This window comes from Haliotis rubra, unplaced genomic scaffold (assembly GCF_003918875.1).
Source record: "Haliotis rubra isolate DU_JTF1 unplaced genomic scaffold, ASM391887v1 Scf388, whole genome shotgun sequence".
In the NCBI taxonomy this organism is placed as follows: domain Eukaryota; kingdom Metazoa; phylum Mollusca; class Gastropoda; order Lepetellida; family Haliotidae; genus Haliotis; species Haliotis rubra.
Genome location: NW_025767066.1, coordinates 646,663 through 662,492, shown reverse-complemented (window position 1 = coordinate 662,492; position 15,830 = coordinate 646,663). Strand labels below are relative to the sequence as shown.

Here is a 15,830-nt window from a genome sequence, read left to right as displayed (position 1 = left end):
TCGGATTAAATATCTTCTCTGAATTATTTTAATTACATCTGTCATTGCGTGAAACCATATGGGGCAATATGAGCGTTGCATTTCTACTACCAGCGTAAGTTTAGATCAGTACATCCAGAGGAAGTTGAGTAGTCAGCGACATTCCACAATTGCATTGTGGGAATGTAAACATTACTTAAGCGTTACCGTGTCGCTGAAAACTTGTGAGTCGAAATGACACATTTTAACCGTCGTAAAACATAAACGTAATGTTTCCACCAGTGATGTTAGCTGCGTGAAGCAACAGCAAACCAAGAAACTGGATGCAACGGTGTAGTTTACTGTAGGAGGCCGTACGAGGCGATGACAACTGACATGCATCGTGAAGTCGCTTACATTGTGACGTAATGTAAAATGGTTCGATTACGAGGGGGCACACTAGAATAGCGCAGTGACGGGAAAACGTCATTCAATTGTTACGTCATCAAAAAACTATACCTTTGTTGTCTGATAATGTAATTTTTTTCCGATTGTTCTAACTGCTAGGCATCTTAGAAAAGAATATGCATCTGAAGTTGCTGGTACCCTGGTACTTTCAGGAGATATTTATGACTGACACAACATAAGCTCACTTGGCTTTCAGTCAGGTGACCTCAAAATGTGTGAGAAGAGAAACTTGATTTGTACTAGATTAAACACGCTATCTTCAGGTTATGACATCTGAAGAAGATGTACTTGATATGATATTCTAGTGATTTCACTGGTGGGCAGCTTCTGGCAAGTTCTGACAAAACCTTAATGCATGAAACTTTGGGCTGCTTAATTACTTTAGAAATGAACTGATTCTTACCACTACTGGGCTTTCCTATTGCATGATCAACAACATCTTCAAATTTTGCTTTTTTACATGTTGAAGATTCGGTGTCCGGCGAATGTTTGGTTGATATTCCTTCCATCTCTATTGCAGAATCCTGAAGATCTGGACTCTGTTCAGATATCTGGTAGAAGTGGAGTTTCCCTGTGTCTGTACACACACACAGACGTTCAATCCCTGAAAGCAAAATCAACAAATAAATAGGCTCTGTTAAACACTTGGCATGTCTGACTTGGCAGTCGAGACATACACAGTCGAAACATACAAGCCATACCAGTAACCCCTTCAAACATTTTGTGGAGACCAATAAAATATTATCTTTTTCTCTCATTATTATCACTGGAAAACATAGGTCTCTATTTCACATCTCATCAAGTGGTTTTCACTTCAATATCTATAAGCTGTACAACTAATAAACATCTCTAATTTCATTCCTGATTCATAGTTTGATGCAACAGTGAAGTCAATGTTTCACATCTTCTGGCAAGATGGAACTGAATCTCATGCGATTTCAGATTCCTTGAACCTGAACACTTTTAGAAATAGGTTCTTGATGATACATTACAATTTTCATAAAATGTTTCCATACAAATGCCACTTTAACTGTAAGGACTCTTCACATGCTGTTATGAATACCTGCACCAACACGATTTTCAGCAAAATGCAAAATCTCAATACAGAACCCCAGGACAGGAAGTTTCAACAAGTCTTATTTACCTGTACAGTAAGCAATGGAAATGAATTTTTCCTCCTCGAGGGGTTTCATTTCTGCAAGCAACTGCATGTCTGCAAGGTTGACAAGCCAGACACTACCACACAATAGAGTGAGTGCCACTTGACCAGGTACACTGCATGGTTTAATACGGCTTGCCATAACACTGTCCAGTGTTGAGTCTTGTTCACGTGGTCCACAATCTTCCTCTTCCACTTGGTCAGCCACTTCTTGAGGCAACATTAGCAAACTACAGACAGCATTTTCTTTCTTCTCAATGACATGGACAATAGATGGTGTTTCTTCCACCAGGGTATTGCTACCATCAGTTTTGAGTTTATACACTATGAGCCCACCACCAGCATGTTCTGTGTCCCCATTCACACTACCTCCAGCAACCCCATTTGAAGTGTTGCTATTTGATTCTGCTTTGTTTAATGCAAAGTCCTTCTTAGGAGACACTACAACTACTACATACTGTTTGTCATTTGATGGTGTTATTGATGCAATTTCATACTCTTCTCTCTGGAACTGTTTTGGTAAGTCTAAACACTGGATAACTGCGCCAGCTCTCAAAGGCAACTGTGTTTTGACTTCTCTTTTTTCACAATCATCAAACATTTTCACTGTTTGCAATACTGGCATGTCAACTCCCAAAGAACTGCTACTGCTATCATTGTTGTTCTTGCCAGTACTTTCTGGAATGCTATCTTTAAGTTGTGAGGTTTGCATTGGACTTGGAGTAAAACCTACAATCTGAACATCTGGATCTGCCCAAGGATCATTTTCCAAAAACATAGACCAGTCCGGATGCATAGATGATAGTCCTAGTGGGGTTATAACACCATTCTCACCCCCAGTTGGAGGTTTTGCTATTGATTCAGAATCAAACTGTTGTCTCATATGACTCGTATTGATACTAGTTTGCACTGAAACCATCAGTAGGTATGGCAGTAGCTTTGTCTCTGGTAGAATAAAGTCATCTCCCTCCTCTGTGTCAGAAATTATCCGAGGAGGAGAGTCACCACTAACCACTTGGTTTACTTTATTCATCAACTGTACAGTTTCACTTTTTGCTTCACCAATTGATGACTGCAGCTGATTGTCTTCTATATGTGTACATCTGGTCTGGCGAAGTGATGCTCCACAAAGTAGACTAGGTTGAGAAGAACTATATCCTTTAGCAATATCGGTTTTATCTGAATTTCCTAAAAGATCTTTCCCACAACTGTCTTTAAGCTTCTTTAACAAGCACAGAGCTGTCACAAACACATCCTCTGATGGTCTGGTCCTCTCAGTGGGGACTGCAGGCTCATCTGTTGGCAAACATAAAACAAAGCTGTTCACCAATCTGAACACCATCATGATCATGATTGTAATCAATTACTTAAATGTATAATACATCCACATGGCTTAGTAGAACTCATGTTCATAACATTAGTATATTAAGTAAGCATTTCAGCAAACAGTGCCATGAAAGTTTACAATTGCAAACTTGGCACACAAATCAAAGATCAAGAAACCCACAGACATTGGCCATCTTTTGGGTTAAGAAAGGGATCTTTGACTTCAATGGAAGCTCCAATGAAAAACAGATCAGAGAGATTTAGTGAAACTCCATCCATATTGAGCTAATAATCTTTAACACATCCAAAGGAGGACGTTCTTGTCCAACTGATATGCCATGAAAACACCTCTTAATGTGGTTAATAGGGCTCACTGTATATAGTTATTACTAAAGCAACTTGGCATTTCCAATATCAAATCTTAAAAAGAATTTCATCAGATCTTTTACTACAGCTCTAAGGACAAAAGCTTATCCAATACATACCTGCAATTTCATCATGTAAGGGTATTTCTTGTATTTCATCTTCAGATGATGCCCCAAAACATTCAGAATTGTGCTGTGTCTTCTCCTCTTCTCCTTCACCTTGCTTTGCCCTTGAACACCATCCATCACATTATTACAAGGAAGTAGGAAAGTCAAGGCAAAGCCCACTTTCATAAAACAAGTAGACAACAAAGGGTAATTACATAGCAATCAGCAGAATGTAGAGTTTAATCTAAATACAGAAATTAGCATTCAGTTGTACAGCTGACTCAGGACAGAAACAAATCTTTGACACTTTTAACATATACATGCCAGCAAATTGTCATATTCTATAGATATGATACATGGTTGCATTTGACAGTATGATCAAGCTTACTCTCGTGATCTTGAGACACCAGTGTTTCTGTATGTTTCTCCAACTTTATCAGTTTGAAATCCTGTTTTCAAAGCCACTTGTGTTTCTGAAGGATCTAGGTTGAACTGACAATATTTCTGAAGAAAAGAGGAATATATACTAGGCACATAAAGAAACTGTGCATACAAAAATTTAAAATCTAAATTTATCAAACCTGTGTAGACACATAAGGATTTAAACTCAGAGATTAATGGCAGGTATCCAACATGCATACACGTGCCACGTTCCGTGACGTCAGTGGGTTCGTCCTTGAGACGTGCAATACGTTGTTGCACGTGTAGTCCGGGAAAGAGAAACAGAGCAAATAAATGCCACACAATACTGTCACTTTGGAAAGCTCAACCCCTGCCCTTGCGATCGTTCAAAAAATTAAACGGCTATTGAAACGCATAGCATGCCAAGGCTCACGTCTGCACAACGTCATGAGGCCATTGGGATAGTCCGTTGGGGAATGTCTCAACGACAAGTGGCTGCACATTTCCACTGCCACCGGAACACCATTTCTGCACTGGTGAGATGCTACCAGCACACAAATGACGTCATCGATCGGCAACGTTCTGGACGTCCAAATGTGTAACAACGCCAAGACAGGACAGATGGATAAGGGTGACCCATCTTCGCCACAGGTTTCAGACTGCAGTGATGACTGCCCGAACCATCCCAGGACTTTGCCGTATCCACCCCAACACAGTTCGACAACGTTTACGTCATCAAGGGATCAGACAGCGGCGTCCGCCGCCATACGGCCTATCCTGACACAACGTCATCGACAAGCTCGCCGAATGTGGTGCCGAAATCATGTCCACAGACCCTTGTTTTGGTGGAGAAATGTTGTTTTTACAGATGAGTCCAGGTTTAACATTTCCCATAGTGATGGATGTCAACGTGCCTATAGATGCGTGGGAGAACGTTATGCACAGGCCTGTGTCTTGGAGAGGAATCGCTTTGGTGGTGGTTCCGTGATGATTTGGGGTGGAATAACAGCACGCCAAAGAACTCCTTTGGTGATTGTTCAGGGCAACTTAACTGGTGTGGGCTACAGGGATCAGATACTTCGACCTGTGGCAATTCCTTTTCTGCAACGTCATGGCCCTGGGTTAACATTCCAACAGGACAATGCCCGCCCTCATACGACAAGGGTTGCTATGGATTTCTTGCAACACCACAATATTGACTCACTGCCTTGGCCTGTAAATTCACCGGGTCTCTCCCCGATAGAGCATGTCTGGGACAAGATGGATCAACGTCTACGCCGTCTTCCTCATCCACCAGATAACGTCCTTGACCTTGCAACAGAACTTGAGAGAATCTGGCGTGACATCCCACAAGCCTTCCTTGCACGTTTGATAGGCTCTATGCGTCGTCGATGCACTGCTGTTCTCAATCCCGATGGTGGACATACCCGTTATTGAGCTTGTGACATGGTCGTTTGACCCCTGTCCTGCTTGTGGACTCGTCACGTCATTGTGATTGACTTTTCAATTGAAATTCTCCCGACTTGTTATGGTCTCATGATCCCTCCATTAAAGTTTATATGTACCTTTGACATTGTTATCGTACTTATCAACTGGGATAATATTTTGACAATCCACAGTTTCTTTATGTGGCTAGTATATTTCATTTGGACAAATTTGACATATACCAAGGGCACACTTGTTTAACAAATAACAAATGCAAGGTTTACAGAGTGACTGAAGTTTGTGATGACCTATTCTCATAATATAACAGACTTCAGTGAGACTGCCTGGAGGAGTAGACTCTTTGGCACCATCCGTACATCGTACTGGCTGCAGGAACTGCCAGACCTCCTGAAGGAGCGATGGGGATACCATACCGCCTTGCTTCAGGATATAGGTCATCGCCGTCTGGTTGTCTATCTCGAGACGGACCAACTGACTCTGAACCTGCTCCATGAAGCGTTTGAACACCAACCTGACTGCTCTCAATTTTAGCACATTGATGTGCAGTCTGGCCTCGTTCTGCGACACAAGTCCTGAGACTGACAGCTTGCCCAGAACACCTCCCCTCCCATGAGCCTGCCACACATCATGTGTTGTAAATCTCGCCCCTAAGAAAAAAAACCAGTCGGACTAGGGTTTTCTAGCACCTCGCCCATAGAGTCTAGGCTCGCTGGTCAAATGCGTCCTTGTGTACTTCTATTAACTTGTTCAGCCTCTGATTGAGAATGGGTCTGAACCCTCTATCCATTATAGTTAAGAGGAAATAAGTGGAGTTGAACCCCACATTTTCCTGCCCTTTTGGAACCATCTCGATGTCCGCCTTGTCCAACAGATACTGAAACTCAGCACAGAGTTTTTCCACCTTCTCCTGTGAGTCCGGCACTGGTGTGTGCCGCACTCTGGAAACCGACAGTGGATCTTGCTTCCACTGTGGCAAAAGGCTATCGCTGAGCGTTTGACAGAACCCAGGACTTCGACATGGCTTACTCCCATTCCTAGAGGAAGAGGAAGAGCAGGCCGCCAACAGGGATTTGCAGCAAAACCCCTGCAGCCAGCAACATGTCGTTTGCCGGTGCCAGGGCACCAAGGGCGCCCATAGGCAAAAAAACAGGCTCATCATTTGGCCGGCACAGCTACAAATGCTGTCCCTTGCCAGATTAGAGTGGACCTCCGTCAGCTGCTGCACCAGTGTCACCGATGAGAGATCACTGGCGCTCTTTCCCCAGTCCACCAGCTCCCTCTGCAGAACAAAGAGATACGCCGAGTGGACCATTCAGCGTTGAGCTGTTACGTGGGAATGGCAGCAGACTGATGGTAGAATGCGAGGCTGTGTCCTGGACGCCTTGCTAAAAGCAAAGGTTTGCCCCGGAAGGCGGAACTCCGACAGGTCAGGCCATCCTGGTGGACAGTAACGTGAGGCAACACATTTGCTACATCAGACCTTAGCTTATAATGTTGAGTATATACTCCAGACATGAGAAATGCCAAATGGGAATATATGTCAGGTAATCTGAGTGGTGTTACCACTAATTATACCTGTTATAAATTCATTAACTGACCAGCAAGTGAATGATGACAAATAAACAGGTGTAGGTTTAATACCACCAAACATGGGTTTCAGCAAGGGAGTAGTAATCGTTGTATTGTATCAATTTTAATTGCCTAAAAAACCTTAGTCGTCTACCCTGTTTTGAGAATACGAACAGAGCTTCATTGTTGCACAAGAAATACTTACACGCATTTGCTGTGTACCAAAGTTAAAAAATATATATACCTATTTACCTAAGTGTTTACTGATTCAAACAAATCAAATGGGTTTTTTAAATATCATAGGTCAATAGACATCACATTGTCACATGACATGATTACATACTGAGCTAAAAAACTCAGAAACTGGATCAAATTGATCAAATTGGATCAACCTACACTGCTGGGATACTTTATTACAATCAGACAAGAACTACTACTTGCAAGATATTTTCATGCAATGGCATCTGATAAGCATCCACCGTTCTTATTGTCTCATTGATCAGGTTGAAGAAATTCTGCTAAGGTAGGACAGCCGCATAGTCCCTGTGTCCGTCATGGTCGAGGGAGTGGAGAGTGCCCACCTAGCAGCTAGACCTCGTAATTAGATTGTTGGTGTGAAACATTAATCACTCTGGCTTAGTGCACCTTTAAGTATTGATTTCAATATCTATTTCATTGAAGGATGCATATACATAAAAAGTGGTTTGCATACTTAGAGGTTGGATTTAGCGCTAAATAAATTTTCAGTATTATTATTATACTGAAAACAGTCATCCAAACTGTGTATATTGTTTAGAATGACATAGACACAAAAATATATTGCAGACAATTTCTATTATTAATGTCAACAATATGCCTTTCACATACTGCTTTTGCAATCATTCACACAGAAAAATATAGAAAAAGACTACAAAATCAGTGACATCAATCAAAGCAATGTCTGCTCCCCCCTCAACAGACATTAATCATAAGATACTTATTTTAATTGTGCCAAATTTGCCATTTGACTTAACAATTCTGCACCATAAGAAGACTGCTGCTTACTTGAAGCACTCGGCTTATGCTCCACACACATATATTTCCATGCTTTGTCGAGGTTACAAAGAAGTCTTCATCTGATGTTGTGCCGACACAATGAATCTGCAAAATATAGAAATCAAAGTTACAATTGAAACCAAAAATCATTCTTGATTTGTGATCCACTTGATGCACATACTGTGATTTTGAACTCAGACATTGACCAATTTGACACTATGCAACACATCTCCAAGTTCTCAATGCTTTAAAGGTCACATGCAACGTAAAACACAACTTTGCAGATTCTGATACCTTTCAGTATGGACTTATGGACAAATCATCAAAAAATGCAAATTCAACTTATAAAGTTGAAAGATAACGCGATGAAAAAAAACGCGCGAAATCAGAGTTCAAACGACTCACTAATTTTCCCCCAGCGCTTGGGGGAAAAGTGGTTTCAACAGCTGGGCTGCGCTCATAGCGGTACCCTCATAGCACATGCAGTGAAATATGTTCGCGCAGCTTGGAAGCAGGTTGTCCGGTGAATACTCGGTGAAGGTTATGACAGTAGATGACCGATTTAACTGTTTATATAATTTAATTTGTCTATTTCACCACACATTCTTCTTACCGAGTCACTTTCTCAGTTTGATACTTAAAAGCAATGTCATTATTTAGCGTTGACAGAATTTCTTACTGTGATATAGATATGTCGTTGTCACAGACAAAACTCAATGTCTGTTTTATTGACACCTATGTGTCTGCCTGCCTGTCTGCTAATGACAATATTCAATACACAACTTGAATCACTGACCACATGCAATTTGAACTTAACACCAATCAGGCTATACACCATAAACAAAACGCATTGATTTATGGCCCGAGTTCGGTCTCTGTCACATTATGTAATTACACAGACAGGCAGGTGTGATACTTGTACACATGACAAGTTATGATGTCTGTTGATCGCAAAATGTTATACACAAAAATGAGCATGTATTTACAAAACCCAACATCTCTATATATACACACACAATGAGCCGTGAGGGCATCTGCAAATGAACCAGCCGTTACACTTGAGTGCAGACCCACCCGCTCTGACTGGGTTCGGTATCCCAGCTGCTTCGTTTCTTGGGAAGTAAACCCAAATACAAAATATTGCACTTCTGATTTGCGATTGTACGCTTATAATTTTGTTTATATGTTTTTTCATAATCAGCAATGTATATTATATTTCATGAATAACTGATAATTGTGTTTTAATTATGTTTAATTTTTTGGTTGCATGTGACCTTTAAGGTAATATGCTGGTGTTAATGTGCTGTATTAAAGGGATTCACTTTCCTATTTTTCTTGGAAAATGTAACACTAATTAGCACAAGAATGATTTAGTGGAGTTGCCACCGTCTCCTCATCAACAGCCTGATTGAGTCAGAAGAGATTTTTAAGTGTTTTATCAGAATGGGGTTAATTTTCTTCATTTATTCTCAGCATTATACATTTGATTTAAGTATTATACATGAGAAACCACGCCCTTCTCAATCAAAATCATGATTGTCGATGATTTTTGAGATAATGCCTGCTCACTGTTAAGGAAATGATATGTAGATGTTGCAATAAGTTTTTAGACCCGCGGAATACCGCTGCCGATCGGCTCTATTCCTACATAGGTGGTGTCAACATGGCTGGAATTAATAAATGAATTTAAAAGGTGTTTTCGCTGTCTTGGCTGATCCATTATTTTGGCTTGGAATTGCGGAGGTAGCTGTTTTTCGGTGAATCATGTCGTATAACTTTTGAAATGATCCAATTGTGACCATTTATAGCTCAATTTGTACTGAAATTATCTAGCTTTCAATCCGTAGGCCTTGGTGGGGTTGGGGCCTTACAAGTATTTACGTGGTGAAATCTATTTTTGATTGAGGAGGGGGTGGTTTCATTGTTATATTCCTTTCCTTTTATATAGTAATAGGGTAGGGTCTATACACCTATGTCTTTCTAACGCTATTTCTAAGCAAGACACGTCCTATGTTTCAGAAATCATCTATCCAATTAGAAGTTGTGCAAGTACTGGAACTGATCTAATGTGATAGTGCAAGATGGAATAATATCACTTCTTTCCAACTTGATGCAGATTTCTTGGGTAGGTGGGAAAGACAACTCCCAATGTACAAGAAGCAGTATCTGTGGAAAAGTACGCAATTTGCATCAATTAATTTGTTGCTATTATAAACATACAATTTTATGTAGCAATGGGAGATAAGGCATCTAATCAACAACATATCATCAAATAACCTCGGATAAAGATGCAAATGATATTTGATTAATGTGGTTGTTTGGTTCTATGAATTATGCATACAATTTCATGACATTTGAGAGTTGATCACTGATGAAAATAGGGTGTCTTTGTTTACACTCTGCCATGTCTCAGAAACAGCTTTAAATAATGTTTTCCTTCGCTAAAAATAATAACGAGCATTGTTCTCATGACGTGTACTTTGCTATTAATAGCATTGATGAAAATGCAAAGAAACTAGTCTAACCACCAGTTCCTGGTGTTTTGTAGAGTAAATATATGGCATGTACACTATGTACTTCAGCCTACTTAATATCAACACATTTGACAGTGTAGCTATCAGCCTACTTAATAATAGCAGATTTCACTGTGTAGCTTTCAGCCTACTTAATACTGACAGATTTGACAGTGTAGCTTTCAGCCTACTTAATACTGACAGATTTGACAATGTAGCCTTCAGCCTACTTAATGCTGACAGATTTAACAGTGTAGCTTTCAGCTTACTTAACCTTTAGCCTGCTGAATTAATTTCAGCATAAGGCGTTGTAAAGAGGGTGGGTGATTTCAAACAGTCGGTGTGTCATTAAATAAGGGACAACTAAAAAAATATTTAGCACATTTCATGTCATGAAAATTGCAGAATAAAATATATGCTTTATGAATATTCACAAGTCCTAACTTCAAGTGTTATGGTTCATTATTTTCGACACAAGCCCACAGAAAACCAGTTTTGCATCGTGTTACACGTTCATAAAACAAACAATGAAACAGGGCACGCTTTGTCCAACCCCAACATAACATATTGCTATTCTGATAAGAACAATGTTTACAGGACTTACATGTATAAGCCCTGACGAAAGTTGAAGAATTTCTCATTCTACAAGTGTTTCATTTATCATTTTCAGTTTAATTTGACAAGAGAGAAAAGAAAATTAAGATTGCGAAATCTAACTTGTTTTCTGGTAAGTGCAAAGGTCACTGGATGTGATGTCACAGACAGAGGTTGTCTGGTAAAAATATTTCGCCTTTGAATACTAACACTAAATATGGAAATATTCCGTCTGGCAAACCCAAATTTAAGTCGAACCTCTATTTAGAATGATTAATCTTTGCTAAGGAAAACAAGCATTATCACTAAGATGACATAATCACCCGCCGCAAATTATCAAATCAAACTTAAAAAGTAATGAAAGTGAAGGTCGTAATTTAAGATGAAGTTAAATGTAAACAAAAACATGACCTGTCAACCTCTCTTGATATCTTGCTCTGAAAGATGCTGAAATCTTCAAAGTGTCGCCGTGACCTTGAAAATTATGTGAAGGTCACCAAAATCGACTGGAACTTGCACGCTTGGTGTCAAATATGAAGAAAGTCCAGTGAATGGTTCTTGAGATATCTCACTCACAATCTGTACATGCAGGTTAACATACTGAAATCTTCAGAGTGTCTCCATGACCTTGAAAATTAGGTGAAGGTCACAAAAATCGACTGGGCGCTGCGCCTTCCCTAGACAAAACTCGATGTTGAATATGAAGAAAATCCAGAGAATAGTTCTTGAGATATCTCGCTGACAAGGGTAAAACATTAAAGTCCCCTTGTGACCTTGAAATGAAGGTCAAGGTCACCAAACCTGACTGGGACCTTTTTTTTACTGTGATGAACCTAGGTACCAAATATGAAAAGAATCCAGTCAACGGTTCTTCAGATATTCCAATACGTACATACGTACGTACGGACGGAGCCTAATACTATATCCCCCGCTTCACGCTAGACGCACGGCGGGGGATAAAAACATGTTGTTTTTTACTATATAACTGGCATATCATGGAATCAGTTTGACCTTGTATGCTCCAGTGACCCAGAAACAGTAGTGGATCAACACTCCACATGCAAGTTTCTCAGTATCTTTTATTTGAACATTTGTTGATATTAGGACCACCACTTTATTCTACACTGAATATGCAGATAAGACACATATAATTGTGAGGCATGTTGATGCTAGTTTGTTTGTTTTTTTAACTTTGCTCGAAGCAACAACGTGTACAAACATCGGCCTCAAAAACAGGTGCGCGTATTATATCATATACTAAGATATAGTATCAATTATACCCTTGTGTCATGTAAGTTCGATCACTTAAGAACTGTCGTTGAATTTTCGAAGTTATATTCATATAATCTTATTTTCAAATCTCTTACCTCCAAACTTGTTTATTTATGTCAAACATTTAAAAAATCCAGGTATTTTTACTGCTTTTCACAATCGCGGCGTGGCTGCCCTCTCACTGTCAACACAAGTGACCCAGAAAACTACGTCACACAAGTTCGATCATATGATTGGCTGGCTTGTCGCGTAAACAGAATGACTTGTAAGGACGATCTCTTGTGTCAAATTCAGAGTTAGAGCAGTCCCAAGTAATTTTAAGGTATTTATGTCCATGAAACGTTCATTTTATGTTTCAATACTTCTAAAAACGATGAAAAGTCACAAATATTCAGCTTATATACAAGTATTATGCAGGGAATTATTCTTCAGGCTCATCGTGACGGGCACCAAACCTCTGATTGTCGACAAACACCACGAACTGGCTAGCAGAAACGTAAATGTGTTCTGTGCTGACATGTAGGGTGGGTACATTGATGTGTCCAGGTTGTATTTATCAATGAGGCAATAGCTCAAACCTCATCAGGTACAAATTGACGGAAATTCTCAAAAAGCATTAAGTTTTCTATAAGAAATGAAATTAGGGATGATTTAATAAATTGTGTGTTCATATTATGTGCATGCCAAATTTATAGTCTCACTTCAGAACAATTTAAATTACATATATAAATTTATGCAATAAATTAAAATCCTTGGTGAATACTGATGACAGATTTGTAATGCTTAATGTTTCACAGATGGTTACAACTTAAACATGTTAAAACAGTTTCATACATTTTCATATGTTAATTGTTATTAATAATATGATTAGTATTTTTCTCTCCCAAATGGTTATGGGTAAAGACACTAAGGATCTATCAATGCATTAGCGTAGTGTAAATAACCAATTTTCAATTACTGTCTTTCGGTGATGTGGAAAACTAACAATTCTACATAATTATTCAATACAACTATACAATAAAATATATGGATAGATGATTCATATTATTTTGTTTCTATACAATATCTTGCTAAATTGACAAACTTTATGGATAACAACTTCTTTTTACGAGAGTGCGACATTTCGATACAAATTCATGAGATGAAAAAAAGGGTCATTTTTTCAATCACTGTCAGTGTAATCATTGCTCCAAGCCAGTTTGGGTCATCAGTCTGTTTCCCAGATGAAGTCTGTTGGGTTTTTAACAGCAAAATATGAACATGCACAGTGTGCAAGTACATATAAATATGAGGTTAAATTTTTTTTGCAGTTTTAGGTTGCACCAGTGCAAATTCAAAATGCTAAATCAGGCCATGCACTGGGTCACTTGACCAGTAATATTTTTTTCAAAAATGGACACACGTCAAACAATGTGAAAAACTAGTAGGTAGAATTAAAACTTTGAAAGCTCTGCTTTTTGAGGCAACAGAATTATTTCAATTTTGCTCCTGCTTGGAGAACAAAAGATGTGTTGTTTAGCTGTTTTAATGTCTAAAATAAATACCAATTTTGAGTGAAATGCAATCACACAGACTATGACTATGAGTATGAGTATGAGTTTCTTCCCGTCATTCCAATTTTTCAGAAATCCATTTATATTACATTCTTACACTAGATCTGGTTTCATCTGTTTCTGTGAAAGGAAAAATCATGACATCTTCAATCACCAGAATTGTCCTTGTGACGATAGACTCATAACAATATTATGTTATTGATACGACATACTGACATTTTATAATATCTCCCCGCGTCAGATCATTATTTTTCGAAAATCATCGACCGCGAGATCCATTACGACTTCGAATTTGTGAAAATAAAGATGTACACACCGGCAGCAATATTAAAGGGAAAAAATATACAACGCAAGCAAAAAATGACAACTACTGTTGAAAACAGTTAACAGTAACCAAATGAAGATGATTAAAAAGTTAATTCTACTATATATTTTGGATTTTACGGGATTTTGAATCAATTTAGAAAATGTATCAATGGTCATTTTCCAACTTGTGCCATATTTTACCTCCATGAGTGCCATGCCGTACGTGCTTCCGGTTTCATCAAGGATGGGTACAATTACAAATATTGTCATAATTTTTCATGATCTACATTATTTAGGCATTGAGTTGTTTTCTTTGAATGTATATGTGTTCAGATTCTGCTTATGAACGCGTATTTTCAAACAACCTTCGTGTCTGGTCACCTAAAAAAAATCGCGAGTTTGGCCATGCCCTTACACGTCACCTACCGCTGTCAACAATGTCAGTGTCGGAAGGTTTATCAAACAAAATCATTATAAACTCAATAAATATGATAAACTTGTGTCAAAGACCATAACATTTACCTAATCAGACCATGTAATTAATTCCTGCGAAAATAGTTGGATCTATTAAAAGGATGGCACAATTGTTTCGGTATCACGTGGCATGTGGAGTTGTTTGTTTACTGCCGTTGCCATAATCGTTAATGTTTTTAGAAAATGGGAACCTTAAAGTAGAATACTAATGAAAACAAAACTTTTCATAGAGGTAAAGGGCATTCTAAAAGTCACAATCCGTGCTTAAAACTGTACAAAAAGTTTGTAAAAAGGTTCTACAATCCGATTTTACATCTTGCAAGACAATATTCCAGTGAAGATGAAGAAGAAGAAACAAGCGAAACGGAGGCACCGCTTAATATCAAAATAATTTACAAAATAGATCATATAATTTATCAGGAATATTGTTCGTCAGCAAAATGTGATACAGTTCCAACCAGTGTAAATACGGTGCACCCATCCCTATGGAAAATATGTTTTTGAAATGTGTTTGCAGTTCCTTTTGTGTTAAATGGGTTACTGCAGGGTGTCCAGGATTTAAAAAATATTTATTATGCGTCAGACAGGGGAAAATAGAAAATATCTTCTACAAAAATTACCGTATATGACCGTCTATAAGACGAATTTTGAGGACCAAAAAAAGCAGTCTGTAGAAGGGGGTCGTCTTATCTATGAGTTTATTTTTTTTCCAGGGGTAAGAAAACAACATCGTATCACTTCGCGTGAACAAACAACAGAAGACGACTTTGTCAGTAGAGACCTCAAATTTGCAATTAAACATCACTAGACAAGATTAATTACCATTTAAGTTATAAGTTGTTTTTGCTGGGCATTGTTTTATTTGCAGGGATTAAGATTACCGTGCGTATTTGTCTCGTACACAAAGCCGGAAATAGCAATCAGCTGTGCACACGTTTCCCGGCGAACAAGTTCAAACATGCACAATAATATAACGCGACGAATTCTGACGCAGTCATCAGTAAAATATAATACAGAATACCGTTATTTAACCCAAAAGAAATATATCCTAGCATTGTGTAATTTTAGTTACAGTTTTTGCTCTATAAATTAATTAAGATTACTGTGCGTATTTGTCTCGTACACAAAGCCGGAAATAGCAATCAGCTGTGCACACGTTTCCCCACGAACAAGTTCAAACATGCACAATAATATAACGGGATGAATTCTATTGATTGAATACTATTATTTAACCAAAAGAAATATATCCTAGCATTGTGTAATAGTTTTTATGTAAAAAATA

At 38.6% G+C, this 15,830-nt stretch overlaps 1 protein-coding gene across 1 annotated transcript in view; it reads right to left on the bottom strand.

Moving 5' to 3' along the window:
- Nucleotides 1–15,830, bottom strand: part of LOC124286617 (baculoviral IAP repeat-containing protein 6-like) — a 242,018-nt gene that overhangs the window by 170,675 nt on the left and 55,513 nt on the right. The window contains 5 exon segments of the mRNA XM_046722998.1: nucleotides 830–1,030; nucleotides 1,571–2,881; nucleotides 3,397–3,506; nucleotides 3,773–3,888; nucleotides 7,846–7,941. Coding sequence (XP_046578954.1) covers nucleotides 830–1,030; nucleotides 1,571–2,881; nucleotides 3,397–3,506; nucleotides 3,773–3,888; nucleotides 7,846–7,941 — 1,834 coding nt within the window.